The sequence below is a fragment of the Centrocercus urophasianus genome, unplaced genomic scaffold, assembly GCF_019232065.1.
Source record: "Centrocercus urophasianus isolate 14NV4802_14NV808 unplaced genomic scaffold, USGS_Curo_1.0 seq_28, whole genome shotgun sequence".
Classification (NCBI taxonomy): domain Eukaryota; kingdom Metazoa; phylum Chordata; class Aves; order Galliformes; family Phasianidae; genus Centrocercus; species Centrocercus urophasianus.
Genome location: NW_024884844.1, coordinates 1,434,030 through 1,456,326, shown reverse-complemented (window position 1 = coordinate 1,456,326; position 22,297 = coordinate 1,434,030). Strand labels below are relative to the sequence as shown.

At 44.1% G+C, this 22,297-nt stretch overlaps 1 protein-coding gene across 6 annotated transcripts in view; it reads right to left on the bottom strand.

The window, feature by feature from the left end:
- Window positions 1-22,297, bottom strand: part of BIN1 (bridging integrator 1) — an 84,399-nt gene that overhangs the window by 12,078 nt on the left and 50,024 nt on the right. For 4 of the 6 annotated variants that reach the window (XR_006170318.1, XM_042827144.1, XM_042827145.1 and 1 more), the window contains exons 7-11: window positions 15,653-15,738; window positions 14,696-14,771; window positions 12,687-12,769; window positions 5,758-5,908; window positions 2,515-2,643 (exon numbers count right to left, since the gene is read on the bottom strand). Coding sequence is in view for 5 of the 6 variants with exons in the window: in XM_042827144.1 (XP_042683078.1) it covers window positions 2,515-2,643; window positions 5,758-5,908; window positions 12,687-12,769; window positions 14,696-14,771; window positions 15,653-15,738 (525 nt within the window). In the remaining variant the exon portion in view is untranslated. Of the gene's footprint in view, window positions 1-2,514; window positions 2,644-5,757; window positions 5,909-12,686; window positions 12,770-14,695; window positions 14,772-15,652; window positions 15,739-21,064; window positions 21,173-22,297 lie in introns of all 6 variants that reach the window. The other 2 variants (XM_042827150.1, XM_042827147.1) reach the window with 2 other exon arrangements.

The window sequence follows — 22,297 nt, the reverse complement described above, 5'->3', positions numbered from 1 at the left end:
TCTCATCTGACCAAATGAGCTCACATGGTGCAAGCACCTGACCTGTTATAGCCAAAAGGATCACTGCCACTAACCAGTTCAGGTGATTTTTTATTTATTTCTACACCTTACAGCTCATCCACATGCCTTTGTGTTAAAAGCCCAGGACAGACTTACTCAGCCACACATCTCAGCAATGTAGACCCAGACAGAAAAACAAGCAAGGCTCAGAACTAACTCCCCAAGCTCCTAATTCCCTTCAGACACAGAAACACATAACGTAAAAGCTCACCCTAGTTAGGGACTCATATCACTCCAGTTCAAAACGATATTTACAATGCTTTCCATTTCAGGTATCCCAGAAACACGCATACACAAGCCTTCCAAAGCAGCATGCATGTGCTGCTCTCTTCCAAGTCAGCAGAATAACTTTCTGATTAATGCAGCAGCTGAAGACAATGACAGCACATTCACTAATTACCTTTAATAAAATAGTCACAACAAAGGAGTATTCAAAATAAGTCAATACGTCTGCTTTTAAATTTAGCATAACCACAAGACTCTCCTTGTATTTCTCTTCAGAGGAAGCTCAAAGTGCAGGAGTTGACCCCATTTCCATTGATCTCTAAAGTTCACTTGCCATACCACCTCAGCTACCTTTCCAATAACACACCAAATCTGGAAGGCTGGCCTTCACAACTACATCATAGCCACACCGTGAAAGAACATGGGGAAAACAGCAATAAAATTTAAGTGAAAGTCTTCTGCATGCAGCCCATACCATCACCATGTTTTATTTTCCTTTTATTTTCTCTTACTGCGATTCTCTCTTGGACTTTTCCCTCCCATAACAACATTCTCTTCTCTTTCTGATATCCACAGTTCCATGAGGACGACCAAATTCTCCCATCTCACAACAATAAACCTTGACCAGTATGTTAAAACTGGCATTGAGCACACTCCTCCAGTGCACTCAGGCCATCAGGAAGGTTCAAATCCCAATCTTCAGCTTTGTTTGGTGGTGGGATGGTCACGAAAGTATCTTACCTGTCATTCAACACTTACATGCAAGGCCTAGCACCTTTTGCCTTTACCCAGATCTCCCACAAAAAAAGCTCACTGGAGCCAAGACATCTGACAGGAGCAGCCCTGGGCAATGCACTGAACACTAGCGCCTGCTGAGCGCTTCGGTGAAGATTGTTCTGGCAACCAGAGTCCTCCTTCAGAAATTTAATCTGATTGAATGTCACAGCAGATCCCATCCTGGGTCAGGACACTGATCAGGTGCAGAATACAACTGGCTAAGGGCAGGCATTCACATGGAAATACAAGATGCAAACCATGGGGCAGACAGAACTGTCCATTATGATATAAGAGAAAGAAGTACAGAGAATGAGAGTCGCTCAGCTGCCTGTGGTCCCCACGCTTCCAATGTTGCAGTCAAATCATCTCTGCTCTGCAGGCTTTATCTATTGCAATGCAAAATCTGACATCATCCTTTCCTCTCCACTCTACCTTGACTCTTCAGCAGTGAGGTGGAAGGTGGCAAACCAGAGGCAACAGAGCAGCATGACATGAAGAAAAGTCAGCAAATGAGTCACAGATGAGAACTGCTACAGGCATAACTTGTGCTTTAACAAGCATTTAGGGTCAAAAAAAAAAATGAACAGTATATGTGTGTATATATATAAAAATATAAATGCAGGTATCTCATGATGCAGCCAGAAATCTGGTCAGGCTCCTGTATACATAAGAACATCTGTTCTCCTAGATCCAACATAGAATGAATTCCCCAAGCGGGCATCCTCTCTTCCAGTGATGTTAATAATAAGGTAAGTAAAGATGAAAATTCATTGCTTGAAAATGCTGTTACCATTTTTAGAGCTTCAAAAGGTGTCACACCTCAGGAAAAAAATATTCTTATGGGAACTGCTGGCTGGTGAAAACAGTCTGTCAGGAGCCCTGAATTCACAGCAGGCACAGTCCTGCCTGTCTACGCTTCAGTCACCAATTCCTGTGGGCTTTTCCAGTGCATGTGTGGGCTTTAAAAGTTAATACAAAGCCCCCACCTAAAGAGCACAGAACTGCCTTCTAAAAAGGCAAAAAAGACAGGGTCAAAGTTTGGGATTGTACAAAAGTAGACAAAACAAGCTTCATCCACACCTAGGATCCCTGGGCCTGGAGAGAGCATATAATGGGATGCAAGGGATGCTACACTCCACATACACTGCCACTACGCAAACACAATGATAATTTCTGAACTGAGATTCTGGCATCTCCCACCAGCTAAATCTCTCCCATTTCTTCTATGAGCCAAAGCTCTCAAAGGACTACATGCTTGTCTAAGCTGCCTTCCAGCTACCTTGCCTTCCAAAATAGCCCCCTATCTCCCTCTTTGCCTTCTGTGGTCCAATGCTGAGACTGCCTTCCTCCTTCACCTGACCAGGTTTCATGGCATGACACCTCCAGAGAGAAGAAAGACGAAAAGAAAAAGTTCAGAGGCAGACAAATACAATGCAGGGCATAGCAGCTAACCTGCGAGGGGGTTGTCACACTTATCTCAGGGACAAAATTGTCATCAAACAGACTGATGATGTTCTCCTGCTTGATCTCCTTGGAAGGGGTGACTTTTGGAGGCGGAGGCACCGGAGGCCCTTTCCTCAACTGCATGCAAGTGAGCACACGGCCACAGCACAGACGGCGACACCCAAAAAAACCAGAGACAGGAACCAGGTTAGCCACAAAAATTGAAGGTGAGGGAAATCACAACCACAGGCACAGAGAATGGTCCAATCAACTCCATCTGGAGAGAGAGGAAGGGAGAAGGGGAAAATGAAACAAAATTAAAATAACCACACGCCTCCAGAGAAGGTTTGGCATCATTAGTTACACTTCAGCTATGGGCAAGTTTCCCTCTGCAGAGAAGAAGCGTAACAATTAATATGCATTGACAGGACATGCATACATAATTAGAACATGTGCAACCTTCCAAAAAAAATAAACAAAAAACAACCAACACTGGGGAGGAAGCAGACAAGTTACTAAGAACACAACTCAGTAGACCAGGCCAGTTCTGCCTCCATTTTCCATACTTACCATACTTAAAGGAATAAGAGCCCAGACTCTGTCTTATTGTGGGATGCCCATGAGGCCAGATTCTGATCTGCCCGGCAATGAGATAAACAGTAGACCATGAAGTCAGAAGGAATTCTTCATGGCATCTTACCAGGTATCTCAGTTTTGGGGAAGAACACTTGAATTCCTGAGAAGCCAAGACTGCTGTGGGTCTACCTCTGCTCTCAGTTTCACCAATGCACATCAACACTAATGAAGTCACAAGTGTAGCCCAAATGAAGACCCCAGAGAAAGCAAAATGAAGACTGACTCTAACACACCCTATTACTCTCTTATCAAGCTAAAAGACTCAGCCTCACGCTGCATCCAGCCCCAGTGGGAAGCTGCAGTAGACCCTCCCTAGATCAACTGATCCACACCCTCTTCACATTTTCTTGTGCCCAAGCCTCAATGCTCTCTTGTAGCTCCAACCAAACTCTGAAGAGCTGTTCCTGTGTTGGAACAAAGCAGCCATACAAGTTCCCTGCAGGCTGGGAGGTTCCAATTACAAACTCAAAACTAAAAAGATCCTGACATTTCTGTGATTTACTACTCTGAAATAGTCCCCTACCCTCTCCTGTGTGCTAGTATCTTCGGAGACTTACACAGCATGCAGCATCATCTCCAGCAGCAGTTTAACACCATCTCAAAGACAACGGAACTGCATATTGATGTTGGGTTGTACCTGAAACTGCGCAAAGCATGAAGAACTTTGCTGACTAGAATAAATCCCCTGAAGTCTTTTTGCTGATTTGGATCCCACAGAGCTTTATCCGTCTAAAAATTCAATACAGCTCTGCTGTTTTCAGAATTGCCTTTACAGTATTTCAGTGGTGTAACTGAGAGCAAAAGGTGAACCTTTGAAATTTCCCAGACCCCTCAAGCCCTGTGTCACCGCCAAACTACTCAGTGTGGAGTGCTGCAGTCAAGTTCCAAGACACAGAAACTCCAGAACAGCTGTTTTTCCTCCCTGTGGAGTCAGCCCCAACTCTTGGCACCTAGGAAGCATAGAGTGGAGCTCTTGTTCTTTACTGTATTGAGGTCTAGAAAATGAATTAAATGTAAAGTAGAAAAGAGCTGCCAGCTGGTGGCAGCACACGCTGCTAAACATCATTTCAGTCTTGCCTTGACTCTCCAGAAGCTCTGCTGGAATATTCTGCTTGCTCAACATGGGGCGGCCTCCAGCCCCATTCCTGTGGGCAGGAAGGCAGCAAGTGAATGAGCAAGCACTTGCAGCCTGGCAAAAACAAGGTCTATGTGCGCTATTTAAAGGAAAGGGAAAACAAGTCTGAGTGAAGTCTGCAGTGAAAAGCTCAATAGATTTGTACCATTTCTTGTTCCAAATTTCCACCAAGTTGTAGTGATCTCAGGAAAAAAAAACACAACAGTACGGCAGTTCTAGAAAGACATACACTATTCTCTCCCTTTAAATATGCAAACTCCGCTCCAAGGTCCTGGCCTGGGTGGCAGCAGTTAAGTCACTCTAGGCTTAATGCTGGGTATGCAGAGACCCTGAAGAAGTCTAGCAAAGATACAGCCAGGTATCCTCACTGGAAGAGACCCTTTTGTCAATGTATAAATATCTTTTTTCGTCTCTAGATTCTCTGAAAATCAAAAACATAATGGGGGGAAAAACATTGTGAGAGGCTATTCCAGAAAAGGTAGACAGCTCTAACAAACACAGACCTGGATTTGGAATCATACTGCAAACTTACAACAACAGCAAAGAAGTCCTGTTTTACTTTAAACCTTTTTTAGCAGCAGTAGGTATTTCTTACCAGTTTGCCCAGATTCCTTATCAGATTTAATTTAGGAAGACTCCTCTTTGTTGTCCGACTTACTGAAATGCAATGACTGGTACCAGACATGAAACTGGTCTATTTGTTCTTTCTTCTCACCACACTTTTTTCTCCACTTACCAATAAGGGGATGGGGAAAAGAAGCAAATATTTTATTTTCCTTACATCCCAACATGTGATACACTAAGAAGCAGCCGCTACACATTTTAAACCTGCTGCTGGGTGTCTCCCATGTAAGAAGAGGACAAACAAAGGCCTAAGAAATGCCACATGGAAGGTATCAAAAGCCAACTAACAGTTCTCTCCCTACTACCCAGTTAATTTGTTCATGGAATAATATAATACCCTTATTATTAACTGCAAGATCAAAATAATAGATTAAAAGATAGTATACTATATTAAAGTAAAGCATCATGCAAAATACTGATGTTCTGCTTATCCACATAAACACAAAACTTTCTTCTTCAGATTCTCCTCAGTAAGGGAAGTTCTTGGGAAGAGGCAGGACCATTGGATTCCACAGGTTAATTCAAATGTAAAGAGCAAACCTCCTTGCCTAGCTACATTTTCCCTGGATTTTCTTGACCATCCTACCTGATGGCAAAATACATTACCAGCCTCATCCCTGTGTACGAGCAATTCAGAGACAGCTTGGTTCTTCCCTGCATAATACAGAGATAATCAATTAACAACTTGCATTCTCAGAAATCTCGTGCTTGCTCCACACTGATGGAGAGCAACCGGCATGCTCTATTCTGTGCTCCGTAGCAGGAAGAGGTTCAAATAAGAGCAACTTATGGATGTCTTTGACTCACAGAGCATTGGTAATACGGTAGAGACATGATTAACATCATGGGGATGCTACCTGAGATGGTGATTTTGGGATGCTTGCCCCAGGTGCTTCCAAAGTGGATGGTTCCAGCTCATGGTTAACAGTCTTGGTCTCAGGGCTGGTGATGGGAGATCCATCTGGTGGAGGCGAGGGGCTTTTATTTGCTTTCGCTGGGGTGCTGTCACTGAAGGAAGGGGAGAGAGGGAGAGAGAAAGAAAAAAAAAAAAAAAAAAAAAGAGAGAGAGAAAAAGAATAGTCTGAGCAAGGCCTAGGAGAAGTTGAGCTAACCAGCACAGACCATTGGTCTTCACTGCCTGTTTGCTCCACTGCCCAGAAATGTGATGATGATATCTGAAGCCTCTACAAGCTTCTGACAAGCATCTTTGCTGAATCACTTGCTGCCCAACTGCAGCAGGATTACTGGACAGGAGGCTACCCAATAAAGTCCCACTACATTAATATATTTTGCATCAGATATGGGTGAAAAAGGGCGGGGAAAAAAAAAAAAGCACAGCCATCCTTAATTCTCACTGATTCTATATAAGTGCCTATCTTTAAGTAATACATCTCTAGAGAAGCATATGGGGAAAGGAATCTTGTGCAGGTCATTCTGTAACTTTTCCAGGTAAATATTTTCTGAGTAGTGTCATACTGACAGTTGTATGGGTTGTAACCAACAGATCCACATGCAGATCTACAACACCTGAACTACGGCAGTAATAAAAGATATGTGGTACAAACTGTCTAAGCTGCAACAGAGAAAAGCAGACCGAGGTTTCACAGATCATGCCAGTCAGCAAAGAAACAGAGAGATTTTGGCTAATAAGCTCTATCATGGAAAGTTTCCTCAGCCTGTTTTCAATGATGAACTCTTTTATGCCTTTGCCTTCTCAGTAGGTTCTTGCTCCTGGACCATTTCTGACACAATCAAGGAGGATTCCTCAGAGGATTAAGATGCAAGAAGCATATACCAATGGTGTTTTTGGTTCATAACTTGGTCAGATTTGGATTTTTGAAAGGAATGGCAATAGGCAAATGCCTCTCCCTAAAGGCTATGCCCTGCCAGAGCGTCAGGTCTGTGCTTCAATCTGTGGAATCATGAGATATTTGGCTAAAAGCTAGTTATCTGAGAATTTAGATGGGGATAAAAGTAAATCCATTTTCCCAGCCTCGGAAAAGTTGATACACTTTGGCTCCCCAAAAAGCAACTTATCTCAAGTCATGTAGAAGCACTCAAACTAACAGGATATTTTATAGCAGAAGAAGCCTGGCAAAACTACGCAGAGTCAAAATGAAAATATTACAGAATATTTCAAAAAGGCTGTGCAATCTCATCTACAGGGATCAATATTTGCCTCAATTTACAATAATAAAGTTGCAGCTTCTGTAAAGTTAAAGGTCATGCTTTCCTACAACCTGAGACAATAAATCCTTGCACAGACTCAGAACTGCAACAAAGTAGACCTGAGTGACACATTTTTTCTTTACTCTTTCCCAAGAGTCCTGGAGACCAGGTGTGGTGGTCACTGGCTAACATGCATGATAATCTCATTTCTAAACACTCACAACTAGAGGGGCAGTAAGATGAAGGACAGCAAGGCACTTCTGAAAACCTCCCTTCCCAAGCAAGCGTATCACTCTGCTCAGCATTCCAGCTTTCAAGCTTCCCACCCCATTCACTTTGCCCTCAACCATTGCTCCCTCCCACTTTCTTCCCATATACATACAGCCCACACACATTTTCCCACAAAGCACTTGCTCTCAGGTCCACATGCAGGTCAGATGTTTCTGATAACAGTGACACCAGCAGCACACAAACATGATGCAATAAAATCAGTGATGTTCTATGCCAGCAGCTCTCAACCAGGGGCACACACGCAAAGGAAAGAAGTGGGGAAAGAATAGAGAAAAAGGAAGATGGACTGAAAAACACATACATCAACCTTTGCAGCTCTCCAATTTGTTTGGATATGTCTAGTGTCCTTCCTAAAATATCCCCAGAAATCACTTTGACACAGTGGGTTGCATGAAAGATTCTGTGGCATTGTCATGATGGAGCTACAGATTAAGTAGCAACAGTCACAGAGCAAAGGTAAGGAAGTCCTGCTGTAAGCGAGAGCTACCAGGCTTCACACAGTTCATTCACAGCAGGGAAAACCTGAAATGATTTCAGCAGAAGTTTATCTTGCCGCTATTTCCATGGCAACACCATTACAGCATCATCTGAGGTGGACACAGTGACCTTTCTAAGCTCAGCCTCACTGAAGACATGGGTCTTGAACTTCAGCACGCCACTTCTGGGATCTCAGAGTGGGTCCTACAACACCTTATAGCAATGAGAGTTGCAGAAGAATGGAAATAGTAAGAGGACACAGTGACCTGCAACTGGACTGCTAGGACTTGTCAAATGCCCAAACAGTGCTGGGAGTCCTGGCTACCAACTGGCCTATCCAACACAAGGATAGGTTTCTCTAACTACGCAACTGAAAAGATCATTTCTCCTGGTAAGAAAGGAGCTCACAATCATTTTCTAGAGGCCATGAAATGACTTTCTGGTGACTTACTTGTGGTGTCTGGCAGTGACTTAATTTGGAGATCTATTGGTGAAAGACTCCCATATGAGAGGCAGCCCAGTTTCTTCCTCTTGTCCTGCAAGGGCTGAGAGGGCCCCACACCAAAGCCGTCAGTAAGTCACTGCTATTTACAGCTTATTTGATGTGTTGGCTGATCCCCCTTAGGAAAATGCCAGTGCTAATTTTGACTGAGCCTTTTCCAGCTCCCTGAGCAGCACCTTTATTCCTGCACTTGTTGCTTTGCACGGGTTTAACTAATGTGACCAGCGCCAAATCACCCTGTCACCAGGATCCCGTGGTTTTCACAGGAAACCACACACAGTGTGCTGCACAGAGCAGGGTCTTGCCTCTGAATGGACTTCTTGCTCCAAGAAAACATAGGGAAAAGCATGAGTGTTATCATAGAAGAAAGTCAAAAGAAAAAAGTCAATGTAGCCTGTTGTTGCAGTTGCTGCCTTTTTTTTTTTTTTTTTTTTTTTTAAGGTTCCTATGAGCAATTGAGAAGCAATGCCAAATCCAGGAATATCAGGCAGGGAAGGGACAGGGGTGTCACCTTTCTTCTGTGAGTCAATCCCAAATCCCACCAGTTTCTTTTAGTATTGCTGAGCTTCCAGACTCCTCACACAGGTCACCTATTCTGAAGAGCAGACTAACATCTGCACGTGGGGTTTCTATGTGCTTTTAACAATCCCACACTGAAAGATGGAACCAAATCTCCAATACAGTAGAAACAGACAGGCCACCTCCTGCCAAGTTCTCAAGTTAAAAAGAAAAAGAAAAAGGCATCTCAGCTAGAGCTCAGATAGGGTCTTTTAGCTAAAAGTAATTGGGTTCTGTTTATTTATTTATTTAAGCATCAAAGCTCGTTGAACACTCTAGACTTATTCCCACATCAAAAAAGAGGCAGCAGGGGAGACAGAAAAAAAACACCTATGTACTCAGGTGTCTCTTGGCCCAAATGCACATTCTTGCTGCTGATCAAAGAACAACTGAGCCCTTGACCTTCCTTCCCCACACAAGGGGTCGTGCATTTCTCTGTATTCCTGCAGCTGCTCTGACAGCAGAACCCGCAGCACAGCCTGGATCAAGCACCTTAACTGCTGCACTAGCCAGACTTTTAGAGCGCAGCAGGAGGATGTTGTGGTTAGAGCTCATCCAAATGAGATTTACTAGCTCCCTCTTTGCTGTAGCATCTGCAGGGGCTGACAATGACTGGAAGTGCTACACCTCCTGGTGCAGTCACGGCAATGCTGGCTCATGGTCAGAGACAGACATACAGAGAAGCACTGTGAATCCTCCTTCAGAAGACAATCATTCAATATTTTTCACTTGAGGAAAAAAATAATATTTGCCCATCAGATTCCCTGTGAAATTACCATTCTCTTCCTTTCAGACAGGATGTACAGCAGAGACAAAGAGAAAGGTCAGTGAGAAGACAGGATCAGAAAGCAAGCATCTCAATACCAGCACTTGCTTTTATTGCTGCTGAAATATCTTCTTGAGAAAATGTGGAAAAAAAAATCCTTATAAAAGGACACCACACAAGGAACATCAACAAAAAGAGTAGGAAAAAACATGAATTAGGGGAAATTTCTATGCCATTATGCAGCAATCCCTGCTTTGCCCCACAGCATATTCTTGTCAGAGTCCTTGACCTTGGCTATAGTAACTCTAGGCATTGTGGCAAACCAGTTATTCAATGCCACAGCTGTTTTGAAAGGCAAGCTGCTGATAGTAGCCTTTATACAGAACAACAGAGGCTTCCCTTTCCTGCAGCTCTGCACAAATCTTAAATGGATGGAATAAGACTGTAAGGATCCTCAGGAACAGAGCAAGTAAAGAGCAAAGCTGAAAGTGGCCCTCTCCTACATCACTGTCCTCTCGCTGCAGGACAGGACAGACAGTAGGTAGACAGGAAGGACTGCGTGTGAGAGCTGCCTACTGGTCCTCCTGGGCCAGGCAGGGAATGAGAATGCAGCATTTCACAGCTGTTCATAAGGGCAAGCCCTGCTAAGTAAAACTAGATCTTGTTAATCACCAAATTAGACCTTATTTCCCCCATACAACCCAGCATCATGCTTTTAGTTGCACAAAAATAACCAAGCAGACAATGCCTGAGCTTTCACACCACCTTTTTTTTTTTTTTTTTTGGAGGAAAGGAAGCAAGGATTCAAACCAGGCACACAAGCAGTTAATGGGATTATCCAGACACAGACCTCAGCAGGTCCCAGCAGGCCATGAACACACGACATCATGCAAAAGAGCCCTCTCCCATCACAGGGTTAATACGTGCCAGGCTGTTAAAGAGTCCAGCAACAGCCTCTCCAGTTTTAGGAACTAAATCAAACACATATTGAAATGCTGCTCTCCGTACCGGTACCTGCTCATCTTTTTCCTCAGCCTGGCGAACAGTTTAGTTTTCTTTCTGTTGAGGACGGCACGCAAATCATTTCCGTTACAGGACAGCACAGTCAGACCGGGGAGGAAAAGTTAAGCTTCCAAGCACCCATTCAGCACCTTCTTTCCACCCATTTGTCAGTGAGATGCCAGAGTGATGCAGGAGAATAACTGCACCTCTTCTCACATCTTGTCATTAACTTCCTGCCACTGTATCCATCTCCAATCCCTTTCCCAGCAGAGTAGGGCTAGGGAAGCATCTGCTCCTAATACAGGCCACAGGAGTGGTGAGGGCTATTTCCTCCTGCACGCTCTTGTCCTGAACCACAATGACAGGACAGATGTAGAGATAAGTGCCTCATGGTATTTCCTGTTCCCTGCAAGGCATTATAGTCCTGGAAATCTTTTATATGCATCCTCCTGTAACTCCCCCGAGCAAAGGGTAACAATAGTCATTTTGGGGCAAGACTCATCTCAGCTGAGATACCCATTCCACCCTCAAATGAAACCAGCTGTGTCTGGGTAGGAATCATGACAAAGGTAATAAATTCATTGAAAACTTTCATGCCAAAAACTTGATGCCACAACAAGGATTCATCTAAGATCTGCTGTCACTACAGCAGTCACTTGCTGGTGTAAGAAAGGAAGGAGAAGGAAGGAGCTGGGAAAGCAACAGCACTGGCTTTCACCTGCCTTGCTACCTTATCCTCTTCCAAGTGGATCATGGTAACACGGTGCACAGCAGCAAGAGGATGAGCACCGCTGCCCCATATAAGGCTTCAGTTGTTGGGGATTATAAACAGACATCGTGTGCTAACTTAAATAGAAGATAATACCCTCATAAGATGCACCTTGAGAACGTGGCGTTAGCAATCCAAAATGCAGGGGCCAAATTTAACTTAAATTTCATCTTTCTTTAAATCTGGCAAACACCACACATATTGCCAGAATGAGACAAAAAACTCGTTTATGCATGACTGCAATTGGAGGTTAGGCTGGGAGGAGAGTCAAGAGAGCACAAAGGTCTTAACAGCTGACGCAGCCCCTTCCAAACTAACGTGCCCTTACTTCTTACTGATTTCACCTCCTCCCTCCATTAATGCACCAATTGAGGACACGGGCTGTGCTCCTGCTCAGCCAGCATGTGGGATTAGCAGCAGCTGGAAGCCAGAGTCCTACATTGTTTCATCACTCACGCATTTGGATGGGACCCAGGTGCAGCCTCATCAAGAGCCTGACCTCTCCCTCCCCTCTTGGTGCTACAGAACGTGCAGATTTGCAGTTAACCTACATGGACTGGACCCAGCTGCAGAAAGAAAACTCAAAACTACAAAAAGAAATTCCAAAGACTGTAGAGAACCCACACTCCTTGCATCCACACAGCTGGGAAGTGCTCTGAGATCAGAAAGCCTCATAATATTGAGGCTACAACTACATCCACAACACACACAGAGGCAACACATCCCCATTTGATGCACAGGAGGGACACAGGGCTTTGGTGAAGAGGGTGTTCCAAGTTTGGAGGGCCAAAGGGAAGGCTGGGGAAACAAAGGGGCTCTTGGTCCTCAAGCTCAGAAGTTGCAGGTATGTGGGGGGAAGTTTCAGAAGGAAAAAAAGGGAGGGCTGCAGGGCAACCAGACCCAGCAGGAGTGGCAACCCAGTGTATGTCACTGGTTCATGGAATTAGACTTTTAAAACAGCATAGATGCTACTCAATTGCCTAAATATTGGTATGCAGTAGAAGTTGAAGCCTACATCTATATCCTCCAAAGGCTGGAGGTATTGCATCATGTCTCCCAGCCCAAGAGCAATCTCAGACACACTCCAGCAGTTTTCAAGGAGGGTGCTGGCTGGCTGTATGTAAGCAATCAAATCACCCCCCGCTGACAACATGGAGATTTCAAGACCCCAGTAGAAACACTCCCTTTTCCACAGCTTGTCCCTCCTCCTCTGCTGGGAGAAAGACGATGTTTCCTGTTACTAGTTACTGACCTGGGCTGTGCTTTAATGGGAAAGGCATTGCCTGAGTACTGCTTGTCTAGACCCAGCAGGACATCATGGAGGTTTTGGTTCAACTGTAAAATATAAAAACAAAAGAGAGAAAAAGAATGAGAAAAGTGTCCAAAAAGAGCCTGTGCTGGCCTGCTTAGGCTGACAAAATACAGTCTTGTGCCTATATGTGCATATACTTAGCTATCCCACAAAGAAACAGTTCTATATCTGTCACTACTCCTTTGTGGGGAAAAAAAAACCCCACAATGCTGAAACCACTGAAAAGCTGCTGGTATCTCATGGGAATGCAGTCTCCCGAAGAGACCATCCTCCTTGCTTCTTTCTCACCTACTCCCACCCATGTGCTGCCAGGCACCATTGTAGAAACAGGCAGAGTGTTTAACTGAGAGTCTTTCATGTGCTCAAAGTGAAGATCCACTCTAGATTTGTAGCGAAGTTGCTCTTTATACTTCCTTATGAACGAGGGATATAGCAGCAGGACTTCAAGCCAACAGCAAGCTTTGATCCTGCAGGCTGCCTGGGCCATCTAGGTTTAGGCAGAACCTGGATCTCTTGGCAGAAATGCAATGTTAGGGGTTAAACTCTTCCTGACACCAAAAGCTGAAATATTCACTCTGGACACTCCTATCCTGAAAGAGCCAATTCACAAACAAAATTGGATGCCAAATTCCAAATCAGTAGGAGGAGGGATCCAATGCAGTCTGTATCAGAGGCGTCACATCGGCAACACCAGCACTTAGTTGGATGCTATTGCAGTAATAAGAAACAGATGGCTCTTACTGAACAAAGCAGAAGGCCTGTTCTCATACAAAAGTCCTAAGGAAAGAAAAATCCACAACATGATATAAGAGGATAACTCCTGTCTAGCAAGCATCTTTCCCACCTTCTGCAGAATGTAACTTAACAGCAACAAACTGATAATTGTAATAACCTTCCCTACTCCTAACAATCAGTTCATTTCCCAGTGGAGAAGAGCAGGCCATTAACTGGAAAGGTCCCCATGAAATGTCAGCAGAGCTCAGAACTGATGCATTACACCATAGCAGTAGGCTTCTAGACTGCTGGGAATTTGATGACCATTATAAAGTTGCTTGTTGCTTAGCAGCTATCTTGTTGTTAGGAAGACAGTGACAAGGAAGCAATAACAAAGTTTTCCAGCTGGATTCTCCACTGCTCATCAAGCTCAGAGCAACATTTACAGAGAGTGCATTGGTCTTTGGTGCAACAAAGAGACCTAAGGAACTCTAGGCTTCTCCAGCTTTTAAGAGTACTAACAGTAAGAACATACCTGTAAATGAAAGTGGCACTAGGAGGATTTCCCTCAGACTACTTCTGAGGTTCCTATTGGGTGCTGGCACACAACACAAATCCAGCTGCCACCAGCCCATGACACACAGGTAACTCACGCAAAGGTCACACTAAGCAATCAAATGCCTTTTTTTGGGTCACAGGGCAGGAAAGAAGACAAAGCAGTGAATTACTGCTGGGAAGGGCCTTCCTAATGGCTAAGTTGAAGTCCAGTCTCACGTTGCACTGACATGAAGACTGACAGATTCCCTGATGTTTCTATCCCCACAGCTAGCTGAGGGTTCAGAGCAACTTGCTGCCAGGCAGTGGGCGGAGTGGACAGATGCCAGGCTGAGAGCCCTGGTTAAAGTTTACAGATCCAGATTTTGGAAGAAACAGAGAAAGGAACCAAAGGAGGGCCAAAATTTGCCACACTCCCCTCTCTGGATCTTCAAATGAGACAAGTGACACACACTCTCACTGCAGCATGGTCCTTGTGGTCTCTTACCCATGTTCTATCCCTTCATATCGCTATCTCAGACAGACCTTCTGTGTTGTTAACCCTCTTTTTTTTTTTTTTCCCCCAAACGTTTTTCTTTTATACAGGGCAGCTGCTCTTTCCTCTCCAGCCATACCGTTCAGCTTGTTAAATAACAGTGAGGACAGAGTGTGTTAGCAGAACAAACTGTTAGTTGCCTTACCTTGCTCATCTCTTTGTGGAAGTTTTCTTCTAGGCCTGCTATACTCTGGAATGTGTTGACGTAGAAACCAACACGACTGCCAAATGAAAATGAAAGAGAGAAAAGCTTAATGGACACAACGCTCTCCAAAGGCTTTCAGTTATGCCCCTCCTCACACCTTCTGCTCACCATTCCCACATGAATTCAACTCTGTCAGGTCTGGTACATAAAGGAATAGAAGGGCTGCAAGGAAGTGTGGACGGGATGATGGAACAAAAGCCAGGCATGAGGCAAACATGCTCAAGATGAGGAGGAGAACAAGTAGGGTAGAATCTGAACTTGTTCTGACAAATGGGAGAGGCAGGTGTGGAGGTGGCTGACCCAAACAATGCTACTGCATTTGAAAATCAGCAGCTAGGGCACTCCTAGGCGGATTTTCCCTGCCTTCCCTGTATGTCAGCTCCTATATTTCATCCTCAGAGCTCCCTGTTGTTTTGTCTGCTTCTTCTCTCACCTTTTTATCAGCACAATCATAAGTATAGCAAAATTCCAAACTCTCAAGTCTTCATCCTCTCTCAGCCAGGCTGTATTTTGTTAAATAGATCACAATAGAAGTGCAGTTGCAACCACCAGTTCTTCACTGGGTCTTATGTGGAGCACGTTTAAGGGCAGCCCACATCACGATCCCTCCATTAAGTTTTTTTCACCCAACTGTCTAAATCCAGAAGGAGCATCCAAAGAGCAGCAAACCATCTTCTCACCCTCTCTGTTGTTTTAAAACTGCTGCTTCGGTGGGTGCTCCCTAGATCTCCCCAGCTGGAGGTAATCCCAGAACAGATTCTCTGAGACGATCCAGAAAGCAAGAGCAGAAACCAGCCCAAGAGAACAACTGAGAACAGTTGTACAGGAAGGTCTGTGGAAAAGCTGAAAGTCTTCACGTCCTTCCAACCAGCTGTTGAGAAAACTTCCAGCACTCACCTATTCCATAGTGAAGGCAGCTCCTCCTGCAGATCAATGTTCATTTCTTCAAACACCTTCTGAGCCTTTACTAACTCTTCTTCAGCCTTAATAACAGAGAAGGGAGAGAGTAAGCTCCAGCACAGACAGGTATTTCGGAGGGCTGGGATAACAGTGACTCTTGACTTTTCATGGAGAACAAGCAAAATATTGGGATGGGGTAATCCCCATTCCAAACGAATCTCGCAGGAACAAGAATTGCATCACTAGCATGGGCCCGTTCACACTGCCTGGGTTACCCTCAGGGTTTCTTTCAATGGAGATTCCTGTTCGGATACTCAGAAGATAACTGAAACATCCATTAACGTGTTCCAAGTTCTATACATTTCCCTAGTTCCAAAAAATGAATGGACCTGGTCGGGCAGTTCAGCCACTGGTTCAAATGCAGATGAAGCTAGAGTGGACCCTGCCCCTTGCTTGGTCTCCAAAAGAGTTGAAATCCATCCCAATAGGTGTTGATGAAGAGTCCTTCCTTGTGAGGACTCTGCTTAAGTAAGGTTATTCCAAAGCACTGCCTCTTCTGAGGAAGGGAAGAGGTCTGCAACCTTGACTGAGATATCTCTCTCACAGATTAGAGCAGAGAAGCAAGGAAGGGTATGTAAAGCATGAGCTGCAGCAGCAGGAGAATAGGCAGGGAATGCTTGAGCAGCAGGTGTTGGTTTCAGCAGCCTAACATACTCATACTGGTAAAGATCTAATACAAGGGCAAATCCTGGCTGGCTGTTGACTACCAACGCCAAAGGAAACTTGCCTTGCACAAGACCTCTTAGTCCAAGTCAAAAGTTTAAATTTGATCTGATCTGTTTGACCCCAATGATACTGCATGAACTCCTCTGCATTCCAGAGTCAAAAACAACGATCATGGCTTCTGTTGATGACAGCAAGCATCAGCAACAAACACGTTCCTCTTCCCATATTTGTCCTGGGTAGCCTCTTCCTCTTTTCAGTGTCCTGGCTTACAACCCTAAGCTTGCTAAGTAAAATGTTTGTATTATCTGATTTGCAACAGCAAAAGGAATAAAGAAAGCTGCTATGACTGCCTACTTCTGTGTGTGACTACAGCAGGAATGTCACAACACGCTCCAAACAGCGTGGGAACTGGATCTCTCTTTGTGCCTCCAGTCAGATTCTCACCCCTTCTACGAAATTCTGTTTTATCATCTTCGTGTCAGCTTAAATAAAGAAACCCACAGCTTACTGCTCTTTAGTGACAGGTCTACACAAAGATAGGACTGACAGGAGAAAGGACTTAAAAAACATCATGTGGCTCAAAGTCCAGTTTCTCATAGAGCTGCATAGTCTTCAAGCTCTCAATCTCTTGCCTGACTTAGAAGCCAGCCACAGAAGGTCCCACTTTCCATCTAGCTCCACCTTTCAGAGCATCACGTATTACTGCCAAAGGCTCTTTGTAGTCAAGATTGGAATAGATTGTTTCCCCCAGAAAATAACACCACGAGTGGTGTAACGTTAACTGTAAAGTTAAGCAAACCCTCTAAGAAACAGGCATGGGGAGAAGGTATCAGGATGTTTCTATCCAGAATCCCTTGTAATATGCTGCTATACTTGCTGAAAAACAGCACTTTGAGAAAGCTTGCATAAAACAACAACAAAAGAGCCCATTTAAATGGAGACACAGTTTATGCAGGATCAGAAAAGATTATCATAAAGACTTACTCTTCTTTAAACCCCCCTCACGACTGAATGTTTCTAATTCAGCCATTTTAAAGAGAGGGGGAAAAAAAATCTCCCAGTCCATCCTTCGGCTTATCTTAACTCTAGACTAGAATCAGAGCCAACACAGGAGATGGGCTAGCTGGGAGATGAGGCACCACTGTATTCCATCAGTTTTTCAGATATGCTGAACATTAACCAGTCTTTCCCCCTCTCATTTACCTGTTCAGAAGGTCAAAGAACCTAGAAAGCAATGTATCAGTAGTGACATACCAAGGTAAAGGCAAAATCAGCAACAGGCAACGTTCACTCCAGAACAGCTGTAGGAATCAGCAACCCCGTGGCTCAGCCAGTGCTCCTTCCCAGACACTGCACTCCCTACCCAGTTCTGGTTGATTTTTCTTAGACGCAAGGGTCCTGACACTGGATAAGGCAGACAGCTTCTAGTGCATTCACTGATCATAGATCTGTTTCATTTCCTGATCCTTGAGAACAGTTTCCCAGAGATTTTTGCTGACTAACTGCTTGAAGAGTTGGAATTTAGCTTTCCTAAAATTTAGCATCCTATTTTTGCTCTCAGTCTGTCTGATATCCCTCACTAGCATGAACTCTCCACCACTGCATGGTCACTACAGCCCTGGCAGTCTCCAATTCTGATGTCAGCAATCAGTTCCCTTGTGTTGGTGAGCCAAAGGTCCAGCATTACATCCTCCCTGGCGGGGCTGTGTATTACCTGGCTCAATAAATTATCCTCAGTACATTCCAGGAGCCTCCTGGGTTGCTACTGTGTTACTTTCCTAGCAAACAGATGAGGCTGACTTGTGAGGAAAGAAGGAAAAACATAGGCTTCAGAGGCAGAGCTCATCATTACACATCTGTGCTCTTTTGTTTCAGTTATCACCTTTGTCATCCTGATGGAGAACTGAGGCACAGGACGAAAGGCCCAGGCCCATGAAACATGATCTTAAAAATTCTTCCTCTTCTCTCACTGTCTGAAATTGAAAAGGTTTGAGCAGGAGCTACACAACACAGACGCTTTCCTGACATTACCTCGAGCTACAGCTTTGAGAGCTAAGCACAGCCAGCTCAGCTGTGATAGTGGGATGGCTGTGTTGTGTATCCCATCACCGTGCATCTCATGAGCATCCTGCAATTTCCAGCCTGCTGCTTTTAGCAATCTGGCAACCACTTCTCCTAAAACACCACGCTGTGGTAGTTATACACTGCTAGGTGTTCAGACATCCTCCATGAGGAAGGAGGCAGGAAGACCACAGGGCATCCACCTCAGCCCCATCAATCTCTGCCAGACTTTCTTCTCCCCAGCAGGGAGCAAGGACCAGGACCCAGCTCAATGGCTCTCCTCCATGGAGAGAAACACTGCTCTGCTATCACTACAACAGCACCCAGAATGGCTTTCCTGGTCTGAAGTCAGCATTTCAGAGTGCTTAGTAAAAAGGCAAGAATTTGCTGTTCTAAGCTATTTTCCTCTTTGTTTCAAAAAGTACTGTCACCAAAATTTGTAACTGTGAGTTTGCAGTAGTAAGCCTCCCAGTACATTTTTACAGAAATCCCTCGCAGACCTTCTTCTAAAAGCCCCAAAAGCCAGCAATCTGAATGCTGAAAGGAGTTGCTTTTGTGTGTGTTTTTTTTTTTTTTTAATTTAATACTAGAAATAATAAGTATTGCTGCCCCCATTTTTGCTTAAAGGTTGTAAAGTAAGAGGAATTAGAAGAGAAAGCAACATAGCTGCTGGTAAACAGAAGCAATCTTTGCAGGACTTAACACTCTGAGGCTCTTCAATAAATGCAGTGTCATCAGCCCTCTTGCTTTTATCATGAGCTTAATGAGATTTAGGGTTGCCATTAACACCTTTAGTCTGAAGAATCAGGTGAATACAAAAACTGAAGCTTTTCTCTTTTTTAAGCTCTCTGCCTGCTAAGCCTGGAAACCTACAGCTTCAGAACACAAACATATCATCCTTCTTGAAATTTGCAGGCTACACATAAAAAAAATTAAAAAAAATAAAAAAAAAAGAAGCCTCCCATAACTGGAAAGACAAAAATTTAAGGTTAGCAGTAGTATTATGTAAGGAATAAAAGAGGAACAACTTAGAGGACTTAAATCGGTTTGAAAATATACAGGGTGACTGAAAATATTAACACTACTTAGCAGATTAAAGCCACTACAATAGAGCCGCTAGAAAGATGACATACATCCCTTCTTACCTGCTTTAGGGCAAAGTCACCCAGCAGATTAAAATTATCAATTAACTACACAGCACACTGAGATCACAGTGAAATGAATGAGGGAGCCCCTGTATATGCTGTTTCTGCTAGTAATCTGTGGGAGGTGGTATTGCTCCCAGTCACACCAGCCAGCTTGAGAAGAGGAAGAACCAATTTATCTGTGGCTTCTAAAATATCCTCTACCACCTTTCTAGTCCTCCAGAAGTACCACCAGCTAAACAGATCAGTCAAGAACCAGAACCAAACAGATTCTTCCCAGCATACCCAAGGCACAGGGAAAGCCTTGGGAAGCCTGCCAAACGTCCTTCTCCCTTCCAGCGAGAATGAATACTTATTTCCTCACTTTGCTATGCATCTTAAGCAGGACTGCTCACAGCTGTTCCTTCCCTAGGCATTATTTATGTGGTAACCTAGTATTTTCCTAGATTTTCCATCACAAAGTGACGGAAAATCCCAGGTGCGCTATAAGGTCAGTTTTCTTATTTCCTGTATTTCCAAACTGCAATTCATTTACCATGACATGGAAAAAGTACAAGCATTTGAACAAGACCAGGGCCTTGTCAGCAGGTAACTCGTGCTCTCTGAGTAACGATCTTCTATTCTTTTGCCTATTGATAACATTTTCTTCTCACTGCTTTCGTTCTTGTTCTGAGCTCCAAGACAGATACCAAGGGAAATTTCATCAGGAGGCTGTGCCTCTCCAGAACTACTAGGAAATTTTCAATCTGAAATCTGGACTACTCTTACTTCCCTACTCATTTCCCTCAAGATGTTATAACCTAAACGTTTTCCCAACTTCTGCCACGTAATGCAACCATGACATCCACCTGGAGTTTCCCAGGTATACTGTGAGGGTTACGAATTCCCTGGGCTGAATCCACCTCTTCTATGCAGACTGAACCTCTGAGTTTTTGGAAATGGCTTTTTCAGACCAGCAAAGCCAAGCCAGTGATGATTTGGGATTTTACCATAGGAGAGTACTGCAACCTAACTCAGCTGCCACAGAAATTGTTTTTGAAGCAATGCTTTATTTCCGGCTTTACTCAACAGCAGAAGTTAAGAAGCCAATTTTTCAGTGTTTCCCTCTTTTTTCTTTCTTAAACAGCAACAGTAAAAATCGACTGCTTCATTTAGAAGAAATGAATAACTGGAAGAACTACACTACACCCCCCTCCATCTTGGCATTATTCCACAGCGTTTCTCCATCCTCATCTCATTTTATGGGGGGAAAACAATAGCCTAGTGTTAATGCACTTGGTCAGAAATCAACAGGGCAGGCACAGATTCAGACCAGTCACTGGTTAGCAACTTCTGTGTGCCCAATGCCGCGCAGGAGCATTAAGGACAGGCTTAACACATGGACCAGAGTGAACGTTGCCTAGACATTAGTAGCATAGTACAATCTAGAGCCCAAGACAGCGCATGCAGGGTTAGAGCCAGGTAAATCAGCAGTCACCTGATTTCGGAGCAGATTAGTTTGCGCAACGAGGTGAGCTTGTAGCTTCCCTTGACACCACTGAGGCGCAGCTTTCTCAAGCAGCGAAACAGGCTTGGGGATGGGAGCATGTTTGAGTGAAAAGAGAAAAAAACAGAATACAAGAGAGAGACAAACATATATTTTGTTTTGGGGATTAAAAAAAATTTAAATCACAGAGACTGTATTGAGAGGCTGGGTCAAACCAGTATCACCAAGGCGATAGGAATAAAACAAACATCCTGGGATTGATCAGTTATGAATCCTTTGAAGCATGCCAAGTTTAGCAGTAATTAATGCTCCAGTGTGGGCTGGGATACTGTAGACTAGCCGGGCAGCTGCAAAGAGCAACAGATAACTGTTGTTAGTGGCCTAGCACACAGACAACTGTACTCCAAGCCATGGCTGTGAAGTGGGAGCTCCTTGAAGAGAGGTCAGGATTAATTAATCGTGTCATTTATTTACTTGCAACAGTTGAAAGTCCACAGCAGTTTATTTTAATGGCATGTTGTGAGTTTAGCAATAAGTGGCAGGAGTCCTGGCTGGGAAAAGAACATCGTATATTAAAGAACAAGAAGAGACTGCATATCTCCAAAAGGCATTCCCAAGGCTGGTCGTGTTACTATAATACCATGAAACATCACACAACTAAGTTTGCATTTGTATGCTGTGTCATAAACAAAATTTATCTTCCCTCTGGGCCCATCATCACATTTCAAAGTACCTTACACTGAAACATCCCTACTTCACAGGTCGCAAAACTGCAGTCACAGGGATGAAGAGGTGAACTCCCTACAATCAGTGCACAATTTGCCCTGGCAGGCTCAGCAGAGTTGAGCAGGCGGCAGCAGCTGTGGGATCAAGAAGTTGGGCTGCCTCTTTGGGAAGAGCACAAGCACATAGCTTTGGGGTACTTTCAGTGTTCCTGTCTTTACAGGATCAGGCTACAGTGATGCATCACAGATGATACACTGCCTGGACTTAAGGCCTACAGCACAGGAGGGAGAAAGATGTGATCAGACACTCATTTTCGCTCACAAGAAGTCTAGTAAAGTACTAAGAGGCACTTGCATGGGCTGAATCAGGAACAGAGCACCATCTCCTAAACTGCAACACTTCACTCTTCAACCTGTACAACTTTTTCCATATGTTAACTAAAGAGCAACAAACCATCCCTCAATAAAAACATATTTTTTGCAAGCAGTTGTGGCAGCA